Source organism: Moschus berezovskii, chromosome 3 (assembly GCF_049115385.1).
Source record: "Moschus berezovskii isolate FMDL1 chromosome 3, NW_MosBer_1.0, whole genome shotgun sequence".
NCBI lineage: Eukaryota > Metazoa > Chordata > Mammalia > Artiodactyla > Moschidae > Moschus > Moschus berezovskii.
This window is the reverse complement of record NC_142462.1, coordinates 98,961,015-98,981,650: the sequence shown is the minus strand read 5'-3', so window position 1 is coordinate 98,981,650 and position 20,636 is coordinate 98,961,015. Positions and strand designations below refer to the sequence as shown.

Sequence of the window (20,636 nt, the reverse complement as noted above, 5' to 3'; positions counted from 1 at the left end):
CAGAAGCAGAAGATATTAAGAAGACGTGGCAAGAATACACAGAAGAACTGTACAAAAAAGATCTTCACGATGAAGATAATCACGATGGCGTGATCACTCACCTGGAACCAGACATCTTGGAATGTGAAGTCAAGTGGGCCTTAGAGAGCATCACAACGAACAAAGCTAGTGGAGGTGATGGAATTCCAATTGAGCTCTTTCAAATCCTGAAAGATGATGCTGTGAAAGGGCTGCACTCAATATGCCAGCAAATTTGGAAAACTCAGCAGTGGCCACAGGACTGGAAAAGGTCAGTCTTCATTCCAATCCCAAAGAAAGGCAATGCCAAAGAATGCTCAAACTACCGCACAATTGCACTCATCTCACACACTAGTAAAGTCATGCTCAAAATTCTCCAAGCCAGGCTTCAGCAATATGTGAATCGTGAACTTCCAGATGTTCAAGCAGGTTTTAGAAAAGGCAGAGGCACCAGAGATCAAATTGCCAACATCCGCTGGATTATGGAGAAAGCAAGAGAGTTCCAGAAAAACATCTGTTTCTGCTTCATTGACTATGCCAAGGCCTTTGACTGTGTGGATCACAATAAACTGTGGAACATTCTGAAAGAGATGGGAATACCAGACCACCTGACCTGCCTCTTGAGAAACCTGTATGCAGGTCAGGAAGCAACAGTTAGAACTGGACATGGAACAACAGACTGGTTCCAAATAGGAAAGGGAGTACGTCAAGGTTGTATATTGTCACCCTGCTTATTTAATTTATATGCAGAGTACATCATGAGGAACGCTGGGCTGGAAGAAGCACAAGCTGGAATCAAGATTGCCGGGAGAAATATCAATAATCTCAGATATGCAGATGACACCACCCTTATGGCAGAAAGTGAAGAGGAACTCAAAGGCCTCTTGATGAAAGTGAAAGAGGAGAGTGAAAAGGTTGGCTTAAAGCTCAACATTCAGAAAACGAAGATCATGGCATCTGGTCCCATCACTTCTTGGGAAATACATGGGGAAACAGTGGAAACCGTGTCAGACTTTATTTTTTGGGGCTTCAAAATCACTGCGGATGCTGATTGCAGCCATGAAATTAAAAGACGCTTACTCCTTGGAAGGAAAGTTATGACCAGCCTAGATAGCATATTAAAGAGCAGGGACATTACCTTGCCAACCAAGGTCCGTCTAGTCAAGGCTATGGTTTTTCCCGTGGTCATGTATGGATGTGAGAGTTGGACTGTGAGGAAGGCTGATTGCCGAAGAATTGATGCTTTTGAACTGTGGTGCTGGAGAAGACTCTTGAGAGTGCCTTGGACTGCAAGGAGATCCAACCAGTCCATTCTAGAGGAGATCAATCCTGGGTGTTCTTTGGAAGGACTGATGCTAAAGCTGAAGCTCCAATACTTTGGCCACCTCATGCGACGAGTTGACTCACTGGAAAAGACTCTGATGCTGGGAGCAATTGGGGGTAGGAGGAGACGGGGAAGACAGAGAATGAGGTGGCTGGATGGCATCACCGACTCGATGGACATGAGTTTGAGTGAACTCCAGGAGTTGGTGATGGACAGGGAGGCCTGGCTTGCTGTGGTTCATGGGGTCGCTAAGAGTCGGACACGACTGAGCGACTGAACTGAACTGAAAGTCAGATAAATTTTTCTTTTTGGATTATCAGTTGCTTCATATTTTCTCTGCCTTTTTCCTGCTCAGTCATGAGAAATTTTAATGTATTATCCATTAAAATTAGCAAATTAATACACTAGTTTTGTGATTTACATTTTTGGTATCTGTTGATTTGCTTCCTATTTCACCACTGATTGTGTTCATCATTAGGAAATATTAGCATATAAGAAACACATTTGTTTATATGCAAGTAAGTTGCCTGATTTTTTTTTTTCTGTTTAATTGTTCATTTTTAAAGAACAAGGAGAAGGCAATGGCAAGCCACTCCAGTACTATTGCCTAGAGGGTCCCATGGATGGAGGAGCCTGGTAGGCTGCAGTCCATGGGGTCGCTAAGGGTTGGACACCACTGAGCGACTTCACTTTCCACTTTCACACATTGGAGAAGGAAATGGCAACCCACTCCAGTGTTCTTGCCTGGAGAATCCCAGGGACGGGGGAGCCTGGTGGGCTTCCGTCTATGGGGTCACACAGAGTCGGACATGACTGAAGTGACTTTTAAAGAACACTAATGTTAAAAAGATGTGTCCTGATTTCATTATCTCGGAGACTGATTTGTGGTAGAAATATTCCTTTTGGCTAAACTAAAAATTGTTTAATGACGAGGACTCAGTCTTTCTAAGGCACTGTATCAAAAGGGAAATGACCCCTTTGTGATTCCTGAGTATTCTGAGTTAGTTCAAAGATTTCATTTCATGTGTTTTCACTTTTATAACATTGATGCAAAGATAGCGATTAAAACCTTATCATTTTTAGTATCAGGGTTATGCTTCTCAGGCTGATTTCCTATTTCTGTTTTCAGTAGACTGAGATAGGCTCCCACTCTGTCAGAACACTATAGTCTCACTACTGAACTGTGTATTTCCCATTGTTGTTGGAATGGCTTCAGTATGCTCTTCTCAGAAACTTAGAACAATATATATTAAATCTCATTTTAAACTTAGTCTAATGAATGTTTATACAAACTAAAACAGCCTATTGTATATTTATCTTTCTTATCCTCTGTGTATTTGAATTCATTTGAGAGCCATTATGATTAATAAATCATTAAATATGAATCCTAGGCCACTTATTTTTCTCTTTGTTAAGCTCAATATTTCAGTTTTTACCAGTGCTGATTAATTTATTCAGCACATATTTATTGACCACTGATTATGAACAGCAGCGTTCGCCAGTTACTTGTATGAGATAGCCATATGGATAAGACATTCTTTGTCCCAAGGATCTGACAGAGTTTTAAGGGCAGTAAAAATATTAAGAAAGTTTATAAATAACACAATATAAAAACTATTAAAATGATATATAGGAGAGTTTAGAAGAAGGAAGAATTATTTTTCCTTCTCCCTTTTTTGGGGTACAATCTAAGATAAACCTAACAGGGAAGAAGCATTTACAGCCTAGATTTTCAAAGATAGGTAGGATCAGATATGTGCAGAAGAGAATGAGGGCTCAGATTATTCCAAAAATATATGTGGAAAAGCACTGGATATTTAAGAGAATATGATTTATGTAGTATTGAATGACAGTATCTGGAGATAAAACAGGCAAACTCAGTTGGGATGAGATCACCCAGCCCCTTCAGTGCAATTTATATGTGTAAATTAAACATAAATTTATGTTTATAGGGCTTCCTGGGTGGCTCAGCAGTAAAGAATCTGTCTGCAATTCAGGAGACGTGGGTTTGATCCCAGGAGGATCTCCTGAAAGAGGGAATGCAACCCACTCCAGTATTCTTGCCTGGAGAATCCCATGGACAGAGGAGATTGGTGTGTTACAGTCCATGGGTCGTAGAGTCTGACATGACTGAAGCGACTGAACACATGACACACATGTTTATAATATAAATATATATATAAATATATATAAATTGGAGAGGGATAAATTGGGAGATTGGGATGGACATATACACATTACCGCATGTAAAATAGATAACTGTAAGGACCTACTATATTGCACAGCACTCTGTATAGCTCTCAGCACTCTGTAATGTGATATATGGCAAAATAGTCCAAAAAGAGGGGGTATGTGTATATGTATAACAGATTAACTTTACTGTACACCTGAAACTAACACATTGTAAATCAGCTATACGCCAATGAAAATTAAAAGTAAAATTTAAAAATTAAAAAAATGTATAATAAATTGGACATGTTATTTTTCCTTTCTTAGATTATTTTTGGTTATTTCCATTTTGTCAGTTGTATGCTAGAGGAAAAATTGTAACTTTTTTGAGTTGTGTTGCTAATGTTAAAATAGAATATACTTGGAAAAAGTTTTATTATGAATACTTATGTCCTGCTTTTAATGATTTATCTATTTATTTAAAATTTTTTGCCATCATAAAAGAAATATTTGTTATTCTTTAAAAGTTTCGTTTACACAGGAAAATAGAAAAATGTGCATCTCTACCCCTAACACTTTCATTTAGTATATATCTTTATGTTTAAGACATTTTAAAGTAAAATAGAAAACAACATGAGATAGGTTATTTATATGAAGAGAATATAGAACGGACAAACCAGTGACTTCCCTACTTCTGTTTATTTTCTTGTGTTTGATTAAACAACTTTACATCTTTGACTAAAATATTAAGTTTTTATTTAAATCAGAGTATACTGTTCTGAGGTACATTGGAAAAAGTTTAATATTTTTTAGTTATAAAAGTAATTTATTCCTGAAGGAGTCTTTAGAGCTGCCTAAAACAGGATACATGGAAAATCTTCGGTGGTAAGGAAAATTTTCTCCCGTTTAACTATAGCATTAGCAGCACAGACACAATTATGTTTGCCGTCTCACCTGAAGAAAATAAGATGGAGAAATTTGCACAGCTAAAATGTCTAGATAGAGCCAGAGATTTTAGAAAGACAATTTATGATCCTTCCTTTGATTCATGGATAGTTTATGGAGGGTCTCCTTTGTGCCAAGCCTTCTAAATACAAAGCAGAAAAAGACACTGTTTTGTCTTCAAGGTGCTCATGCCCAGTTAATGAAGCTAAGTAGAGAATCCTGGGAATTGACACTGTACTCTTGTAAATAAAAAATCAGTAATGCAGAAGACTTCTTTTTGGTAGAGATTAAGATTATTGAAGGAAACTGCCTAACGCTCAAGGATTTCTATATATCTTAAGGTTTTGGTGTTAAAATTAGAAGAGTAATGTAAGAAAATATATACATATATTTTTATAATAGAGCAAGACAAAATTCATTGAATATGGATGTTCCACTATTTGGGAAATAACAGGGAGATTTAACTAAAAAACGAGAGGCAGGAATAAATTGAGATTGACTTATTCCTATTATAAACTTGAGTGGAAAGAAAAATATCTTTGTTCTTATTAGTATATAAATATAAATTTCTTATTTATGTCTTCTACTCTGTGTCTTTATACAGGTTAGTTTTATAACAATATGGAGTTTTTGCACTAATTACATGTTTCTCCATGTAGTCTCTCTTGAGATTTCGTTTCATTTAATATCCATTCTTAATACTGTTGGCTCATCACTATCTCTTCATTATGTTTATTCATGTAAATTTATGCACATAAAGTGAGATAAACATTCATTTTTGTTGCTCTATTTGATAAATAAAAATCTCTATGTGATTTAATTAGTGTTTTCCTGGTCCATTAAGAGAGGCATTGTATTTGTCTATGCCTACATTACTGATCAATCCTGGGTGTTCATTGGAAGGACTGATGCTAAAGCTGAAACTCCAATACTTTGGCCACCTCATGCGACAAGTTGACTCATTGGAAAAGACTCTGATGCTGGGAAGGATTGGAGGCGGGAGGAGAAGGGGATAACAGAGAATGAGATGGCTGGATGGCATCACCGACTCGATGGACATGAGTTTGAGTGAACTCCGGGAGTTGGTGATGGACAGGGAGGCCTGGCGTGCTGTGATTCATGGGGTCGCAGAGAGTCGGACACGACTGAGCGACTGAACTGAACTGAACTGAACATTACTGATCTCCATTTTTGGAGGAGATAGTATTCTAAATCTTAGAGTCAGAAAACATTAAGCAAGTTTAGGGAAACCTGTTTTCCATTTTGCAGAAATGATTTCCTTTTTTACATAGTAATAAAAATCAAAATCTATGTGGCTTGCAGAATTATGTTATATTGATGGTTTTAAATTATTTTATTCCATGTAGGACACCATTGCAGTGGCTGGATTTGTTGTTTTGTCAGCATCTTCATCTCCAAGCAGAGATGGTAAACATTGCTTATTTTTGAAAGCATCTGAGAACTTCAAATCAACTGTTTATGTAAGTGTGCAACTTTTTTAATCATTTTATGATTTCAATGAGCTAAAGTGATGGAATAGAAGTATTTCTGTATATCTGCAGATAAACTATTTTGTCTGACTGAATTATTGTAACTAAATATTTTAAGTTTAGAAAATAGAAATCCTTTTCTTAGCTTTATGTTTAGGATGACTTCATTCTAAACATAATAGCCCTTAAAGATACGTAATTTGTTAATGAAATTCTTAAAACTTAACAGGCACTTTAAACCGGATCCTATTCTTTGCAATTGTACTGTCATCCTCTTTTGATGGTCTGCTTGATTTTACCTTAAATTAATCAGATGCCCCTTTTTAGACAAAACTGATTTCCTCCTGTTGTTGTTCAGTCGCTAAATCTTGTCCAACTCTTTGCGACCCTATGGACTGCAACACTCCAGTCTCCTCCTTTCTCTAGTATATCCCAGAGTTTGATCAGATTCATGTCCATTGAGTCATTGATGCTATCTAACCATCTCATTCTCTGTTTGTCCCGTTTTTTTGCCTTCAATCTTTCCCAGAATCAAGATCTTTTCCAGTGAGTTGGCTCTTCACATCAATGATCACAGCTTCAGTATCAATTCTTCCAATGAATATTCAGGGTTGATTTCCTTGCTCTCCAAGGGAGTCTGGACAGTCTTCTCCAGCACCATAGTTCAAAAGCATCAATTCTTTGGTGCTCAACCTTCTTTATGGTCCAATTCTCACATCCATGTATGACTGCTGGTAAAACCATAGCTTTGACTAAACAGACCTCTGTTGGCAAAGTGATGTCTCTGCTTTTTAATACACTATCTAGGTTTGTCATAGCTTTCCTTCCAAGGAGCAAGCATCTTTTAATTTCGTGGCTACAGTTACCATCTGCAGTGATTTTGTAGCCCAAGAAAATAATATCTGTCACTGCTTCCACTTTTTTCCCCTTCTGTTAGATTGGTTCAAAAGTAATTGCAGTTTTGGACGGTGCATTTTGAATCATTATAACTAGACTCAAACACATCTTTATTAATCAAAATAGGAATCATTACAATCAACATATTTTTGCCAATAAGAAATAAGTCTATATTCCTGCAGCATAAAAATCTGTGCTTCAGAATTTGATGAACTCTTGGAAAGTATTTTCTGCCTCCTGCTCATGGTGGAAGCGTTTTCCTGCAAAAAGTTCTTGAGATGCTTGAAGAAGTGGTAGTCAGTTGGATATAGCAGACGAGGCAAAGCTTCATAGCCCAGTTTGTTCAACTTTTGAAGTGTTTTTGCAGTCAGGTATTGTGGAGAAGAATTGGACCCTTTCTATTGAGTAGCACTGGCTGCAGGCTTTGCAGTTTTTCATGCATCTCATGGAGTGCCTGAGCATACTTCTCAGTTGTAATGGTTTTGCTGGGATTCAGAAAGCTGTAGTGGATCAGTCCAGCAGCAGACCACCAAACAGTGACCGTAACCTTTTTTTGGTGCAAGTTTGGCTTTGGTAAGTGCTTTGGAGTTTCTTGGTCCAGTTACTGAGGTGGTCATCACCGGTTGTCATATAAAATCCACTTTTCATTACACATCACAACCCAGTTAAAACATGGTTCATTGTTATTGTGTCGAATAAGAGAAAATGACACTTCAAAACAATGATCTTTTTGATTTTAATTCAGATCATTATGCACCCCTTATCGATCTTTTTCACCTTTCCAGTTTGCTTCAAATGCCAAATGACTGTAGCATGAACAGTATTGAGTTCTTCGACAACTTCTTGTGTAGTTGTAAGAGGATCAGCTTCGATGATTGCTCTCGGTTGTCAACTTCTGACCACTAGCCTCTATGCTCCTCATCTTCAAGGCTCTTGTCTCCTTTGCAAAACTTCTTGAACCACTGCTAACATATTGCACTGTATGTTAGCAGTTAGCAGGTCCTAGGCCAAATGTGTTGTTGATGTTGAAAGTTGTCTCCTCTGTTTTGTGACTCATTTTGAACTCGAATAAAATAGTTGCTTGAATCCTGCTTTTTGTCTAACATTATTTTTATATTCTAAAATAAATATAAACACCAAATAATAAGTCATTAGCAAAACCACATGTATTCCAGTATCAAACAGCAAAATTCAGCAATGCAAAACTGTAATTACTTTTGCACCAACCTAATATTTGCCATAAAGTGATGGGACCAGATGCCATGATCTTAGTTTTTTGAATTTTGAGTTTCAGGCTAGCTTTTTCACTCTCCTCTTTCATCCTTACCTAGCAGCTCTTTAGTTTCTCTTGCTTTCTGCCACTAGAGTGGTATCATATGCATATCGGAAGGTTGTTGATATTTCTCCTGGTTGCTATTTCCTCCGGTTTCATTCTTTATGATCATCCTCTCCCTCTCTCTTTATCCCCCCCAACACACACACAAAAGTGTTCATCCTCTCCCTCTCTCTTCACTTCCCTACCGCCATACACACACACACATACAGTTGGAGATTACCTGTTTAGTCAAGGTTGTCAGGTAGAGAAGCAAAGTTGGGTCAAGCCATGTGCCTTCAGGCCAACATCTACCTGTTTTGTTGTGTTCTGTTTGTCTGAACAGGACATTACATAGACCAGTGTGGTCCTATGATATTAAAATTAATGAATTAAACTGAAGCTTAGCTTTGACAATTTTGTAACTGTCACTGTTCATTTGTAAGCTATTATGCCATTCTAGTGAACTTTAATATTATAAAATTAAGATTGTAGGTTTAATACAGTTAAACGTCTGTAATCACATTGGACATGTTTGTATACAAATAAATCCTCTTGTTTTTTTCAGGTTTATGTTAAATCCGTAAGAGATTGTTCTACAGAATCAATGTCTTTGGTAAGATGATTTCATTTTAATTTAGAATTTAGATGTACACCCTCCCACACACACAAACCTATATTATACATACAAATATGTATTCAGGCAACTTTATAGCTGTCTATAAAGTTTGAAATAGTATCAGTACAGTGGGAAAACATAATCTCTGCTTTTTCAATACATGATGATATTACATTTGAGTTATATATTTGCATAATAATTAATATATGGTTTGTCTGTTACCTGGAATATTTTGCAAAAGTTATGTGCACAAGAAAATTAAAATGGAAAAGAAAGTTTTATTGTGTGAAGACACTAGGATTTTTGCTACTTCTAAATCTTAAGCAGTCATTTCTTTTGCTTTTCATCAGCTTATGTTTAAAACTGATTATTATGCCCTAAATATATGCCTGTTATTTGATAAATTATGTAACTTTCAGTAAAGAAGTCTTTTACACTTGTGATACATTTTGCTTTTCTTTTAAAATCATTTTTTCAATATTTTTAAAAATATTGTTACTTCATAGCAATGAAAAGGTTCCCATTTTTTCAAGTAAACTACTTATAGCTGAGTGAAGCTAGAACAAAGGTAATATGTTGATAAAGTTTAATATAAAGTTTATGTTCTACCTGTTCTTAAACCTTTACTTTCTATTGGACAGAGGTCGTCAACTTTGTTTCTAGTTGACAGTAACTTTAGGGTATAGGCTTTAAATTCTGAATACTACCATAACAGTGTAATTTAAATTTGTTATTAGGGAAACTATAACCAATAAGAGGATTGATATACTTTTTAATAATATCAATTAACTCTGATATTAGTATTTTTCAAAATTGTTATAAATAGGTCAAGTTCAAATATTTGATTCATCCATGCACCTGTAAATAAGGAAGAAGTAAATGAAAGCCTCTGAACTTAGGAAAAATGGTTTTTCAGGAAGCTCAGGTATTCTGAAATATTAGCATATAATTTAGCCGCTATACACACATATACATATGTTTTACTACATTGAGAACCAAATTACTGTCAAGAAGTTTATTATTAGTTGTGAATTAGCAAGTATATTATTTGGAAGACCATGATGGTTAGGGTCTTTGAGCTGTGCTGGCTTTCCTCTTCATCTACATTAGGGAGATGTTTGTTAAGATAATTAATTGGATCCAGTTAGTTTGGGAGCTGAGCTCCTCTCAGGTGTTACTGTCCTATATGCTGACCATTATTTTTCTTTCATTTTTTTATATCATGGTTTGATGAGATTTCTAAGCGAGCTTTGTCCTTCTTGTGTTTGACCTGAGCCTCCTTGAAAAAACCAATTCATTTTGATTTGATTTTAAAAATTTTAACTGTTAGTATGATAGGTAACCTTATTTCAGTTGGGAATGACATTGGTGGGTGACACAGCCAGGTGACTGAGCCCTTTTCAGGATTGTTTGACTAATAGTGTTTGTAATTTCCTCGGTTCTGTCTTGCCGCAGCAAAAATTTGAAGCGATGGACAGACCAGTGTTATTACAGCTTGGTATTACTGCTTGGTTACAACTCAGTTTTATTTGGCAAACAAAGGAAAACACATCCTTGAGGCATGAGGGCAGGCCAACCCAAAAGAAGTGCAGAGAAGAGAGAGAGTGTCTCAATTTCGGCTCCTCTTTTTATTTATTTTTCTTTTCTCCTCCCCCTGAGCCTATGTAAATTGGGCTAGCCAGGAGGTCTGTTTGTTTCACCTGAGATTCTCACTCCATTCCTCGGACCTTCCTTTGTTCTATTTTCATGGGCTTTTTCCTTTCTTTGTCTGTTAGCCACCACCATTCTGGACTCCTTTTTCCTATTCTAACTACCTAACATTGCTCCCTCACGAGACTCGAGATGGGAGGCCCAGTTCTTTGGGGCTACTTCCTGCTGAACTAGGATGGGGAGGGGCTTTGGGCCTCCCCCTCTTGCTAGTCTCAAGCCTAAGAGTCCTTATAGCAGTGTCCATCTAAGGGTGAATGATATTTTCAGTGGTCGGCTGTAGTTTTATATATCCTTGTTGAACTGGCACTGCATGTTGTAGCTTATTGACCTGGGCAGAGACAAAATGGGTTAGACAATTGATACTACAAGAAGCAATCATAAGCAACATCAATATGGTGATATCAAAGATTAGTAGGAGTATTAGCCAACTCCAAATTCCCAATCGCCAGAAGGATCCCCCAAAGAGAGATTGTAGCCACCCCGAGAACTCTCCTGCTCATTCTTTGAGGTCCTGTAGAATCTGAATTTTTTTTTTTTTTTTTTTTTGAGGACTGTAAGACTTTCTTCAACTTACCTGGAGGTATTTACCCAGAAACAACATGTCTCATTCAAGGTGACTCAAGTCCCTCCTTGTTCAGGGATCAGGAGATCTATCTCATGTCTATTTTGGAGTATAGCCCCTGCCAAGCTGTGTTTGCTCTTTAGAACTGTCCTGAGAAATCTTACCCCAAAAAACTTAATTTTGGGGTTGTTCATTGGAATGGCACTCATTTGTAGTCCTGAATAGGTATCTGAGATCTCCCAGGGGCTCATAGGTATATTGAGTGTCCTTTTTTGTTTTTTTCCACAGCTTGACTCATGAGTAGTGAATCCAAGAGTTGTGTCTGGGTACCTTGACTGCTGCGGGTGTAGAAAGTATTACAGGGTAGGGGCCCTTCCATGTGGGCTGGAGTTGAGCCTTTGGGACCCATATTTTCAGAGTTTAATTAGGACTTGAGTCCATGGAGCATGTAATGGTAGCTGTTTAGAATCTTTTGGGCCCGAGTTGACACCTCACAGTGTATATCTTGTTGGACGTGCACAGTGGCCGTGGTATAAGACCGGAGGGTCTGAGCCTCTGAATCTAGGAAGAGGTCACTGACATAAACAAAAGGTCTCCCATATAGCATCTCATAAGGACTAAGACCAACCTGTTCCTTAGGGGCTGTACAGGTGCGGAGGAGAGCTATTGGTAAAGCCTTCTTCCATCCCAGGGAAGTCTCCTGGGTTATCGTTTTATTGCTGATTTTAAGAAATGGTTTACCTAACACCTGTAAATCACTTCTCCTTTTATTTCCAAATGTATGTACAGTTATTTCATATATTTTCTTCTATTAGCATTTTAATATCTTTAAATCATTTATAGTCAAATCTGCCTTTATTTAGGCCTTAGTAAAATCTTCATAGCAGTATAAAAAAAACAAATATATGCCATAAGTTTTGAAGTGATTCTAGTTAAGGTTAAAAACTAGAACTAAAATCTCTTAAACTGCTTTTTTTTTTTAAAGTTGTATACATATTGCAACATTAATAATCAAAGCTATTTATAAGAAAAACTAGTTTATACAATAACCTTTATAAGTTGTCCATTTCCTGTTTTTTTAGACATCTCTTTTTAGACACAAAGAAATAGATGCAGGTCAATTTACTAACTTACAAATTGATCATAACATTATTCTAAAATCTAAATAAATACTTAATAATATTGATATATTCACTGTCTTTTTTTAGGCTCCAGCCACACATTATGAATATACACCCCTGAATCAACTTAAAGGTGGCATGATTGTGAATGTCTATGGTGTCGTGAAGTTCTTTAAACCTCCGTACTTAAGCAGAGGAACTGGTAGGTATTGGGTGAAGATTTTAATGGACTGGATCTGCTTTATTGGTTTCAACACAGCTCCTTCGGTACTCTTACGTCTTACAGGCTCAATTCTGATTTGTCATTGTCAAACAATACTGATGCAGATATTTTGGCCAGTTTTATTTATAAAATAAGTGTCTTTAGGTTCTAAAGAATAAAGAAATTAAAAGGATGCTAAACAGTAATGTGACAACATATGAAAGTATAGAATAAGATAGAAAAGGTAAATATATAGCCAATTACAGAATACTGTAATACTGTAATGATGATTTATAAATCATTTTAATTCTGGTATAGAAGTTAAATAACATGTATAAAAAAGAACTACCTGTAAATACAAGTTAGTGGGTACACAATATAAAAGGATAACGTAATGTTGTAACGTCAGTGACATATAGAGTATGTGTTGGGAAGAGTAAAGGTGTAGTGTTTTTGTCTGTGATAGTTTATTTTTTATCAGCTTGAAACAGTTTCAACTGTAAAATGTGTTATGTAAATTTTGTGTTAACCAAAAAGAAAATACCTATGGATGATACTCAAAAGAAAATGGTAAAGGAATCAGACCTTATATAATGAAAAAAAAAAAAATCAATGAAATACAAAGGAAGATCATAAGAGGAAACAGGGATCAAAAGAGCTACAAGTCAGAAAAGAATTAGCAAAATGGCAAAACTAAGTTCTTTAAATGTAAAAGAGTTAAACACCGTTTTCAAAAGACTTGGGTTGTTTTGAAAGCTAATTGAGAAAATAGAACCTATTCTCAGCAGTGGCCACAGGACTGGAAAAGGTCAGTTTTCATTCCAATCCCAAAGAAAGGCAATGCCAAGGAGTGCTCAAACTACCGCACAATTGTACTCATCTCACACGCTAGTAAAGTAATGCTCAAAATTCTCCAAGCCTGGCTTCAGCAATATGTGAACCATGAACTTCCAGATGTTAAAGGATTTTAGAAAAGGCAGAGGAACCAGAGATGAAATTGCCAACATCCGCTGGATCATTGAAAAAGCAAGAGAATTCCAGAAAAACATCTATTTCTGCTTTATGACTATGCCAAAGCCTTTGACTGTGTGGATCACAATAAACCGTGGAAAATTCTGAAAGAGATGGGAATACCAGACCACCTGACCTGCCTCTTGAGAAACCTATATACAGGTCAGGAAGCAGCAGTTAGAACTGGACATGGAACAACAGACTGGTTCCAAATAGGGAAAGGAGTCCGTCAAGGCTGTATATTGTCACCCTGCTTATTTAACTTATATTCAGAGTACATCATGAGGAATGCTGGGCTGGAAGAAGCACAAGCTGGAATCAAGATTGCCAGGAGAAATATCAATAACCTCAGATATGCAGATGGCATCACCCTTATGGCAGAAGGTGAAGAGGAACTAAAGAGCTTCTTGATGAAAGTGAAAGAGGAGAGTGAAAAAGATGGCTTAAAGCTCGACATTCAGAAAACTAAGATCATGGCATCTGGTCCCATCACTTCATGGGAAATAGAAGGGGAAACAGTGGCTGACTTTATTTTTCTGGGCTCCAAAATCACTGCAGATGGTGATTGTAGTCATGAAATTAAAAGACTTATTCCTTGGAAGGAAAGTTATAACCAACCTAGACAGCATATTAAAAAGCAGAGACGTTACTTTGCCAACAAAGGTCCATCTAGTCAAGGCTATGGTTTTTCCAGTAGTCATGTATGGGTGTGACAGTTGTACCATAAAGAAAGCTGAGCACTGAAGAATTGATGCTTTTGAACTGTGGTGTTGCAGAAGACTCTTGAGAGTCCCTTGGACTGCAAGGAGATCCAAGCAGTCTATCCTAAAGGAGATCAGTCTTTGGTGTTCATTGGTAGGACTGATTTTGAAGCTAAAACTCCATACTTTGGCCACCTCATGTGAAGAGCCGACTCGTTTGAAAAGACCCTGATACTGGGAAAGATTGAGGTCAGGAGGAGAAGGGGATGACAGAGAATGAGATGGTTAGATAGCATCACTGACTCAATGGACATGGGTTTGGGTGGACTCCGGGAGTTGGTGATGAACAGGGAGGCCTGATGTGCTGCGGTTCATGGGGTCACAAAGAGTCAAATATGACTGAGCGACTGAGCTGAACTGAACCTATTCTATATAAAAGTGCAAACTTTTAAACAGACTAACGTAAAATAATGTGTTCAAAGAGCATGAATTACATTTTTTTGAGAGTTAATGTATTTAACAGACTTTCATCTTGGTTTAATTCAGTTCAGCATTAAATTTCACATTTATTACTCTGTTGAGTCTAATTTTAAACAACAGTTTGTAAAACACATCATTGTTTTATGTATTATTAATAAAAGCTATACTTTACTGTCAGTTGTAAGATGTAGCCATATTTTAAGATGTAAAAATATGAAACAGGTGGTGTTAATGAAACATTTTCTTTATCTACTGTATGTCTGCCAACTGCTGTGGCTCATGCTGAGAACACTAAGATGTTCTCAGTGAGTTAATATTCTTTAAAGGTTTAATTTATTAAATTGTTGTTCAGTCACTAAGTTGTATCTGACTCTTTTGTGACTCCATGGACTGTAGCCTGCCAGGCTCCTCTGTTCATGGGATTTCCTAGGCGAGAATACTGGAGTAGGTTTCCATTTCCTTCTCCAGGGAACCTTCCTGACCCAAGGATCGAACCCTTGTCTCCTGCATTGTAGACAGATTCTTTACTGAGCCACCTGGGAAGCCCTAATTAAATTACATATGTAAATTTTATTGTGAAATGGCCTCTAAGTTTACTCCTTGCTTTGTTGGATGGAGGAAAATTTTATTTTCATGTGGTCCAAATATTTTCTTACTGTGTAGTCACAACTTAGTTTATGTGAAAATGACTATGTGAAGCCTATTAAATCTAGAGATAAGAAGTTTGAAATAGCAGGTAGCTAAGTTTGAAGAGCCCAAAGGGATGTTTTATTGAAAACCCTGATTTCTGTTATTTTAGCAGGAGGGGAAAAAAATTAAACACTAAGGTTGAAGAAGAGAAATTTTTGTTTGAATTTCTCAAATATTTTCATTCAACTTTGCCTTTTTGCAAAGTCTACATTCCATACCCCATCATACCGTTCAAAATACACATGCGTACTTTCACTTTAGTAGTTTCTTCTCATTGAATTCCCCCCCTGAATTTTACATTGCTCATTCTGAGAATTCTATTACTGTGATCCCCTTCCGATGGTGAGTGTTATCCCGCTGGCTTTCACTGGCCTGCCAAATTTAGGAATAAGTGACATATTGATAATAATGTTCCTCTAACTTGGTAGAAGATGTAAATTTTAAAACTTTTTTGCACTTGGTGTGTTGAAGATGCTTATCATTAAAAGTTTATAGTAAATTAATCATCAAGTATATTATGTTTAAAAATAACATGAAGTGAAATTAGGAAATAAAAAGATAGCTGTTTTTAAGACAGCTGTGATGTTCAACGTTAATTTTATATAGCATAATCATTTTCTTCTGACAATGTTATTAATTTATGTGTATATAAGGAAAGCACTGGGAAACTATATAATGTTTATTATATATTCTGTGCATCTTATATGTCTCTCAGATATCCAGTCCCTATATTTCTCTGTTTTCTTTTGAGATACTAAGTTAAAATGAATGCCATCAATTTTTTCTGAATATATTCATTGAAACTCTAAAATATGTCTGAAGATATAGGGAGATATCTTTACAAGCAAGATAATAGCAAGATAGTAGCATTTGCAAACCGGAGAAGGCGATGGCAACCCACTCCAATGTTCTTGCCTGGAGAATCCCAGGGACGGTGGAGCCTGGTGGGCTGCCATCTATGGGGTCGCACAGAGTTGGACACGACTGAAGTAACTTAGCAGCAGCAGCAGCATTTGCAAACTATCTGTCTTTTCATTTTAGTTACACTTACATTTTTATTTCTGTTTGATGAGTTCATCCTTCAACATGCTGCAGGAGAGTCAGACAGAAAGCTCTGATTTTTTGTGTTCAGGAAGGAATCAACTTCATTAGTATTACCACTGAGAAGTACTAGAATAAATGTACAGGAATAGCCCACAACTGTGCCTCTTTTGTATGATATAAAGCAACCTTATTTCACAAATACATGGCCACAACCTAAATATTACATCTTAATGTACAAAATAGTTATGTGGAGGAAAGTTACCTTCATGCAACTCAAACTTAGGTAGGTGGAAAAAATTTATTCTCTTACATATGATCAGCTAGAATTTTTCATTAAAATTCATTTTATAAATGTTCAATTCAGTGCAGTAGAGGCAGTTTGGTGCAATTTTGCATCCTTACTACTTGGCTGAAATTTTTCTTGAAGACTTTCCGAATCCTTTGTGATAATGATTACACATGACCTGTGGTACATTGCCATCTTGTTTTAAAGCATTGTACATGCTTTATTTCCTCAGCTTTGTATTCAGTCTCAGGGCAGTTGTAGCTTTTATTCTTCCAGAAGTCTTATCAGTCCTGTGTTAAAAAGACTACAGATACTCAGTCTCTTACTCATTTGTGATAAGATGTCATGAAAACCGAGAATTTTCCAGGGATAATGAGAACAACATGTATTAAAAGATCATTGTATCATCAAAATTGATTTTGATAATCACTCATTGGGGGTACATAATATGGCCTCTTTCATTAGGAAGACAAGGTTATTGTCACCTTCTTGGGATTTTGCGATTTATAGCAGTTTCCTCCTGTGAAAGCCTTACAGTTACTTTCACTTTACAGAGCTGGATATAGAGAACTAGGTATGCAGTGTTTCATCTTGTACAGATAACATTGGGCATATATTCTTAGGTAACACATATAAAGGAATTTATTTTTAACTTTGTCTCCGATTTTAAGAAATAGCTTAATACTTTAAACTTGAGACACCTTTACTTTATTCTTATTGTCTGTTCTTACTAAGTAAGGTAGATAAAGGCAGGCCGTAAATCATTTCCATCCAGACTTGTTAATAGTGTACAGTGATGCTGCTTGGTTAATATCATAATCCCTGCTCACTGAGCAAATGGGATGAGTAGGGGGAGCTCTTGTTTGTGCTTATTCTTCCTAATATTTGAGTCCAGAGGCAGGGAGAGAATCGTCAGAGTATTCATATCATCTGCTTTTATTGTTTATCTCTCCTTTTGTCATTCTTTCTCCACCTTTGAGGCCCTAGAGGTCTCAGCCTTTTTGTGCCATGTCGTATGGCCCATCACCTGTGGCTTGCACGCTTTCCTCAGGAATGCTTTATGTTGTGAAATTATTTTCATACTTCCATCAAAAATTATCAGTATCAGAAAAAAACAGCTTGGTTAAACTGACCAGTTTTGGATGTTACAGTGTTTCTAGAAGTGGACTTCTTCTGTTCAGTTTCTTAGAAAAAGAACACCTGTTTCAGCTCCTTCCTGAGCAGTTTAATCAAATTACTATCATTGTATCTACAGCATTGGATTTCTGAGAGCTCCTGTCTATTTTACTTACTTTTAGTTTTTAGGTTAGAGTGCTAGGATATGGAGCCCCAGGACTTTATCTTTTCCTGTTTTGTTAAATGTTCTAACTCTGGATTACTAATATTGGTTTTGTAAAAATGCTATTTTCACTTAATGAAAATGTCTTAACCATTTATGCATTAATGTCATGTGACATAATTGTTTGAATATTTTTGTTTTGCATGAGTAATATTGCCTATTAATGATGATATAGCTAGTATCTTTTAATTTCACAAAGTATAATAATAAATCCCCACATTTTCTACATTTAAATGATTGAAAAAGCATTTATTAAATACTGAATGATTAATGACTCTTTGATACTCCATATAATCCAGGAGCTTTTCTGATTTATCAAAGATTAAAACATCTGGTGTAACATAAATTGTATGTAATATTTAATTATATTTTTAATTTTTTACAATTGATAATGCATCTTTAGACGTTTTGACTGTTTTGTAGTCTTCAACCTTTATGAAAATATGATGACAGCTATGTAGAACCTGCTCTAGAAAAAGACATATGCATGTGTAAAGACTTAAACATACAATATCAAAGGTTCGTTCCCTGCTTCCTTTGAGCTTCAGATTGGAAACTCCTGATCTGTGGTATGTTTAGACTCACTTATCTGAATATTCAGTTAATATCAAAGCTACAGCATATGTATTGGTTTAATGTATGGCATTTAAAACAAAATAAATATATAGATTTTTTTTTCAGTTCACTCATTTGCATTTATTCAACAAACATTGACAACGTTCTGTGTGCCAGGCGTTATATTAGACATGGGACATTCAAAGATTTATGTAATGGTTTTCCACCCTCAAGAAATTAAAATGTATAAAATTAAAATTATTACTATACAATAATTATAATTATTCATGATTTCACTTTGGTTTTAGTCTTTCCCCAATTTGTAAAATTCTAGTTGTCCATTTTATTGTTGAAAATGAACAGAATCGTCATTGTGAAGCATACTAAACTTTTTGAATGTGTATTTTAAAGCTGAATGATGGATTTACCTTTTATATGAGATGAGGGTTGTGGGCAGGCATGGAGTTTTCCATTTCTCTTGAGCTAAATTGTTATGTCTAGTTGAGTGAGTTAAGACTCTTCTCAAGTGCTTGGCTATCTTACTTTCATGAGGGGAGAGCAGCCAGAGCACGGCTAGTCATCACTTATCTCTTCAAGGATTTGGAAAGGAGAGCTAAACCTCTCTTGACTATTTTCAGGTTATTCTGTCCATGTCAGTAGGAAATATTTAAGTTTCCACTTGGAGAGTGAAGGTAAAGAAAGATCTTTCTTATTCTGTCACTGAACCTTTGTATGGCTTGCTTTCTTATATTCAAGATGACTTCTTTGAGGTTTGTGGCATCCCCTCTTTCCTGTCCATATCCTGGGAATATGTCTCTCAAAACCTTTTCCTCTAAAAAATTATTAGCCCACTTACTATGTTTTATGAGTTTATAGTTTTAATTATTTCGGTGAATAATAAGTGTTTTCTCATTCTTTCATGATACTTGTGGTACATTCTTTTATTCATTCAATTAGAAAATGTCTTTGCTAGCCTTGTGTAGCATTATACTATAGTTAGTTGTTGTCTAAAGATGGAGACTAATAGATTGTTGTCCAGAGATAAAATAACTCTCAGAGAGTTTATAAGTGAGAGAGACCCAAAGGTAATCAGCTAGTTGATATAAGGCACAGTTGTATTATGCTGTGACTAAAGGAATAAACAAAGTGCTTTTAGAGTGGGAATGGAGAGATTAATGCTAATGGAGAAAAGTTTCTAGGAGATGGAGCATTTGAGCTGAACTTTAAAGGATATTGGATTTTGATAGATGAGGAAGAAGAGGTAACATTCCAGACTTTGAAACTAGCAACAACAGTTGTCAGCTTTATAATGAAAATGTGTGCTAGTGCTGAAGCAGTCGACTTAAATATACTTTGAAACAATAGAATGTCAGCAGTATATTGATGCGTACTTGTATGCTCTTGTAGCAGGCTTTTATAGGGATCATTATTAAGGACCTATGATACACTGTGTGATACACTCCTTGTTTATATTCTTGAATAAAATTTTAAGAAACATTTTGTATTTAATTTATGGCTTCCATATGTGGTAAAACTGGCTTGTTCAGTTTGTACTGGTTATATATTAGGCAGCATCTTTATATGCTAGAACTGTCTTGTATCAATCATTAGCAATTTGTCTTTGCAAGGTTATTCAGAATTATTACAAATATATTTTAAGTGGACTTCCGTATAGCTCAGATGGTAAAGAATCTGCCTGCAATACAACAGACCCAGGTTTGATCCTTGGGTCAGAAAGACCCCCTGGAGAAGGAAATGGCAACCCACTCCATATTCTTGCCTGGAGAATCTCATGGACAGAGGAGTCTGGTGGGCTACAGTCCATGGGGTCACAAAGAGTCGGACACAGCTAAGTGACTAACACACACTCATATTTTAAGTGGCTATCAATGGAATACTTCATTATATTATTTCACAGGTCTAATGGAGTCTATTAATATTAGTCTCGCAAAAATTACTTTTAAGTTACAAAAAACTTTGATTTCTATCTACGTTTTTAAGGTTTTATTCTACTTCAGTATATTACTTTCCCTCCCAACTTCACATACATCAATTAAGAAAATAAAAATATATTCTCTTCGGTATTTTTCAGTTTGGTTGTCCTTTTTCAGTGATTTCTGGCAGCTTGTTACTCTTTTTCGTCATATGTGTTACAGATGCT

At 36.1% G+C, this 20,636-nt stretch overlaps 1 protein-coding gene across 7 annotated transcripts in view; it reads left to right on the top strand.

The window, feature by feature from the left end:
• The window catches only part of POT1 (protection of telomeres 1), a 97,235-nt gene that overhangs the window by 14,709 nt on the left and 61,890 nt on the right, over positions 1-20,636 (top strand). For 5 of the 7 annotated variants that reach the window (XM_055421207.2, XM_055421208.2, XM_055421205.2 and 2 more), the window contains 3 exons: positions 5,824-5,937; positions 8,724-8,771; positions 12,255-12,369. In XM_055421207.2, the coding sequence (XP_055277182.2) occupies positions 5,824-5,937; positions 8,724-8,771; positions 12,255-12,369 (277 nt within the window). Of the gene's footprint in view, positions 1-5,823; positions 5,938-6,799; positions 7,417-8,723; positions 8,772-11,056; positions 11,098-12,254; positions 12,370-20,636 lie in introns of those variants that run through there. The other 2 variants (XM_088834648.1, XM_088834649.1) reach the window with 2 other exon arrangements.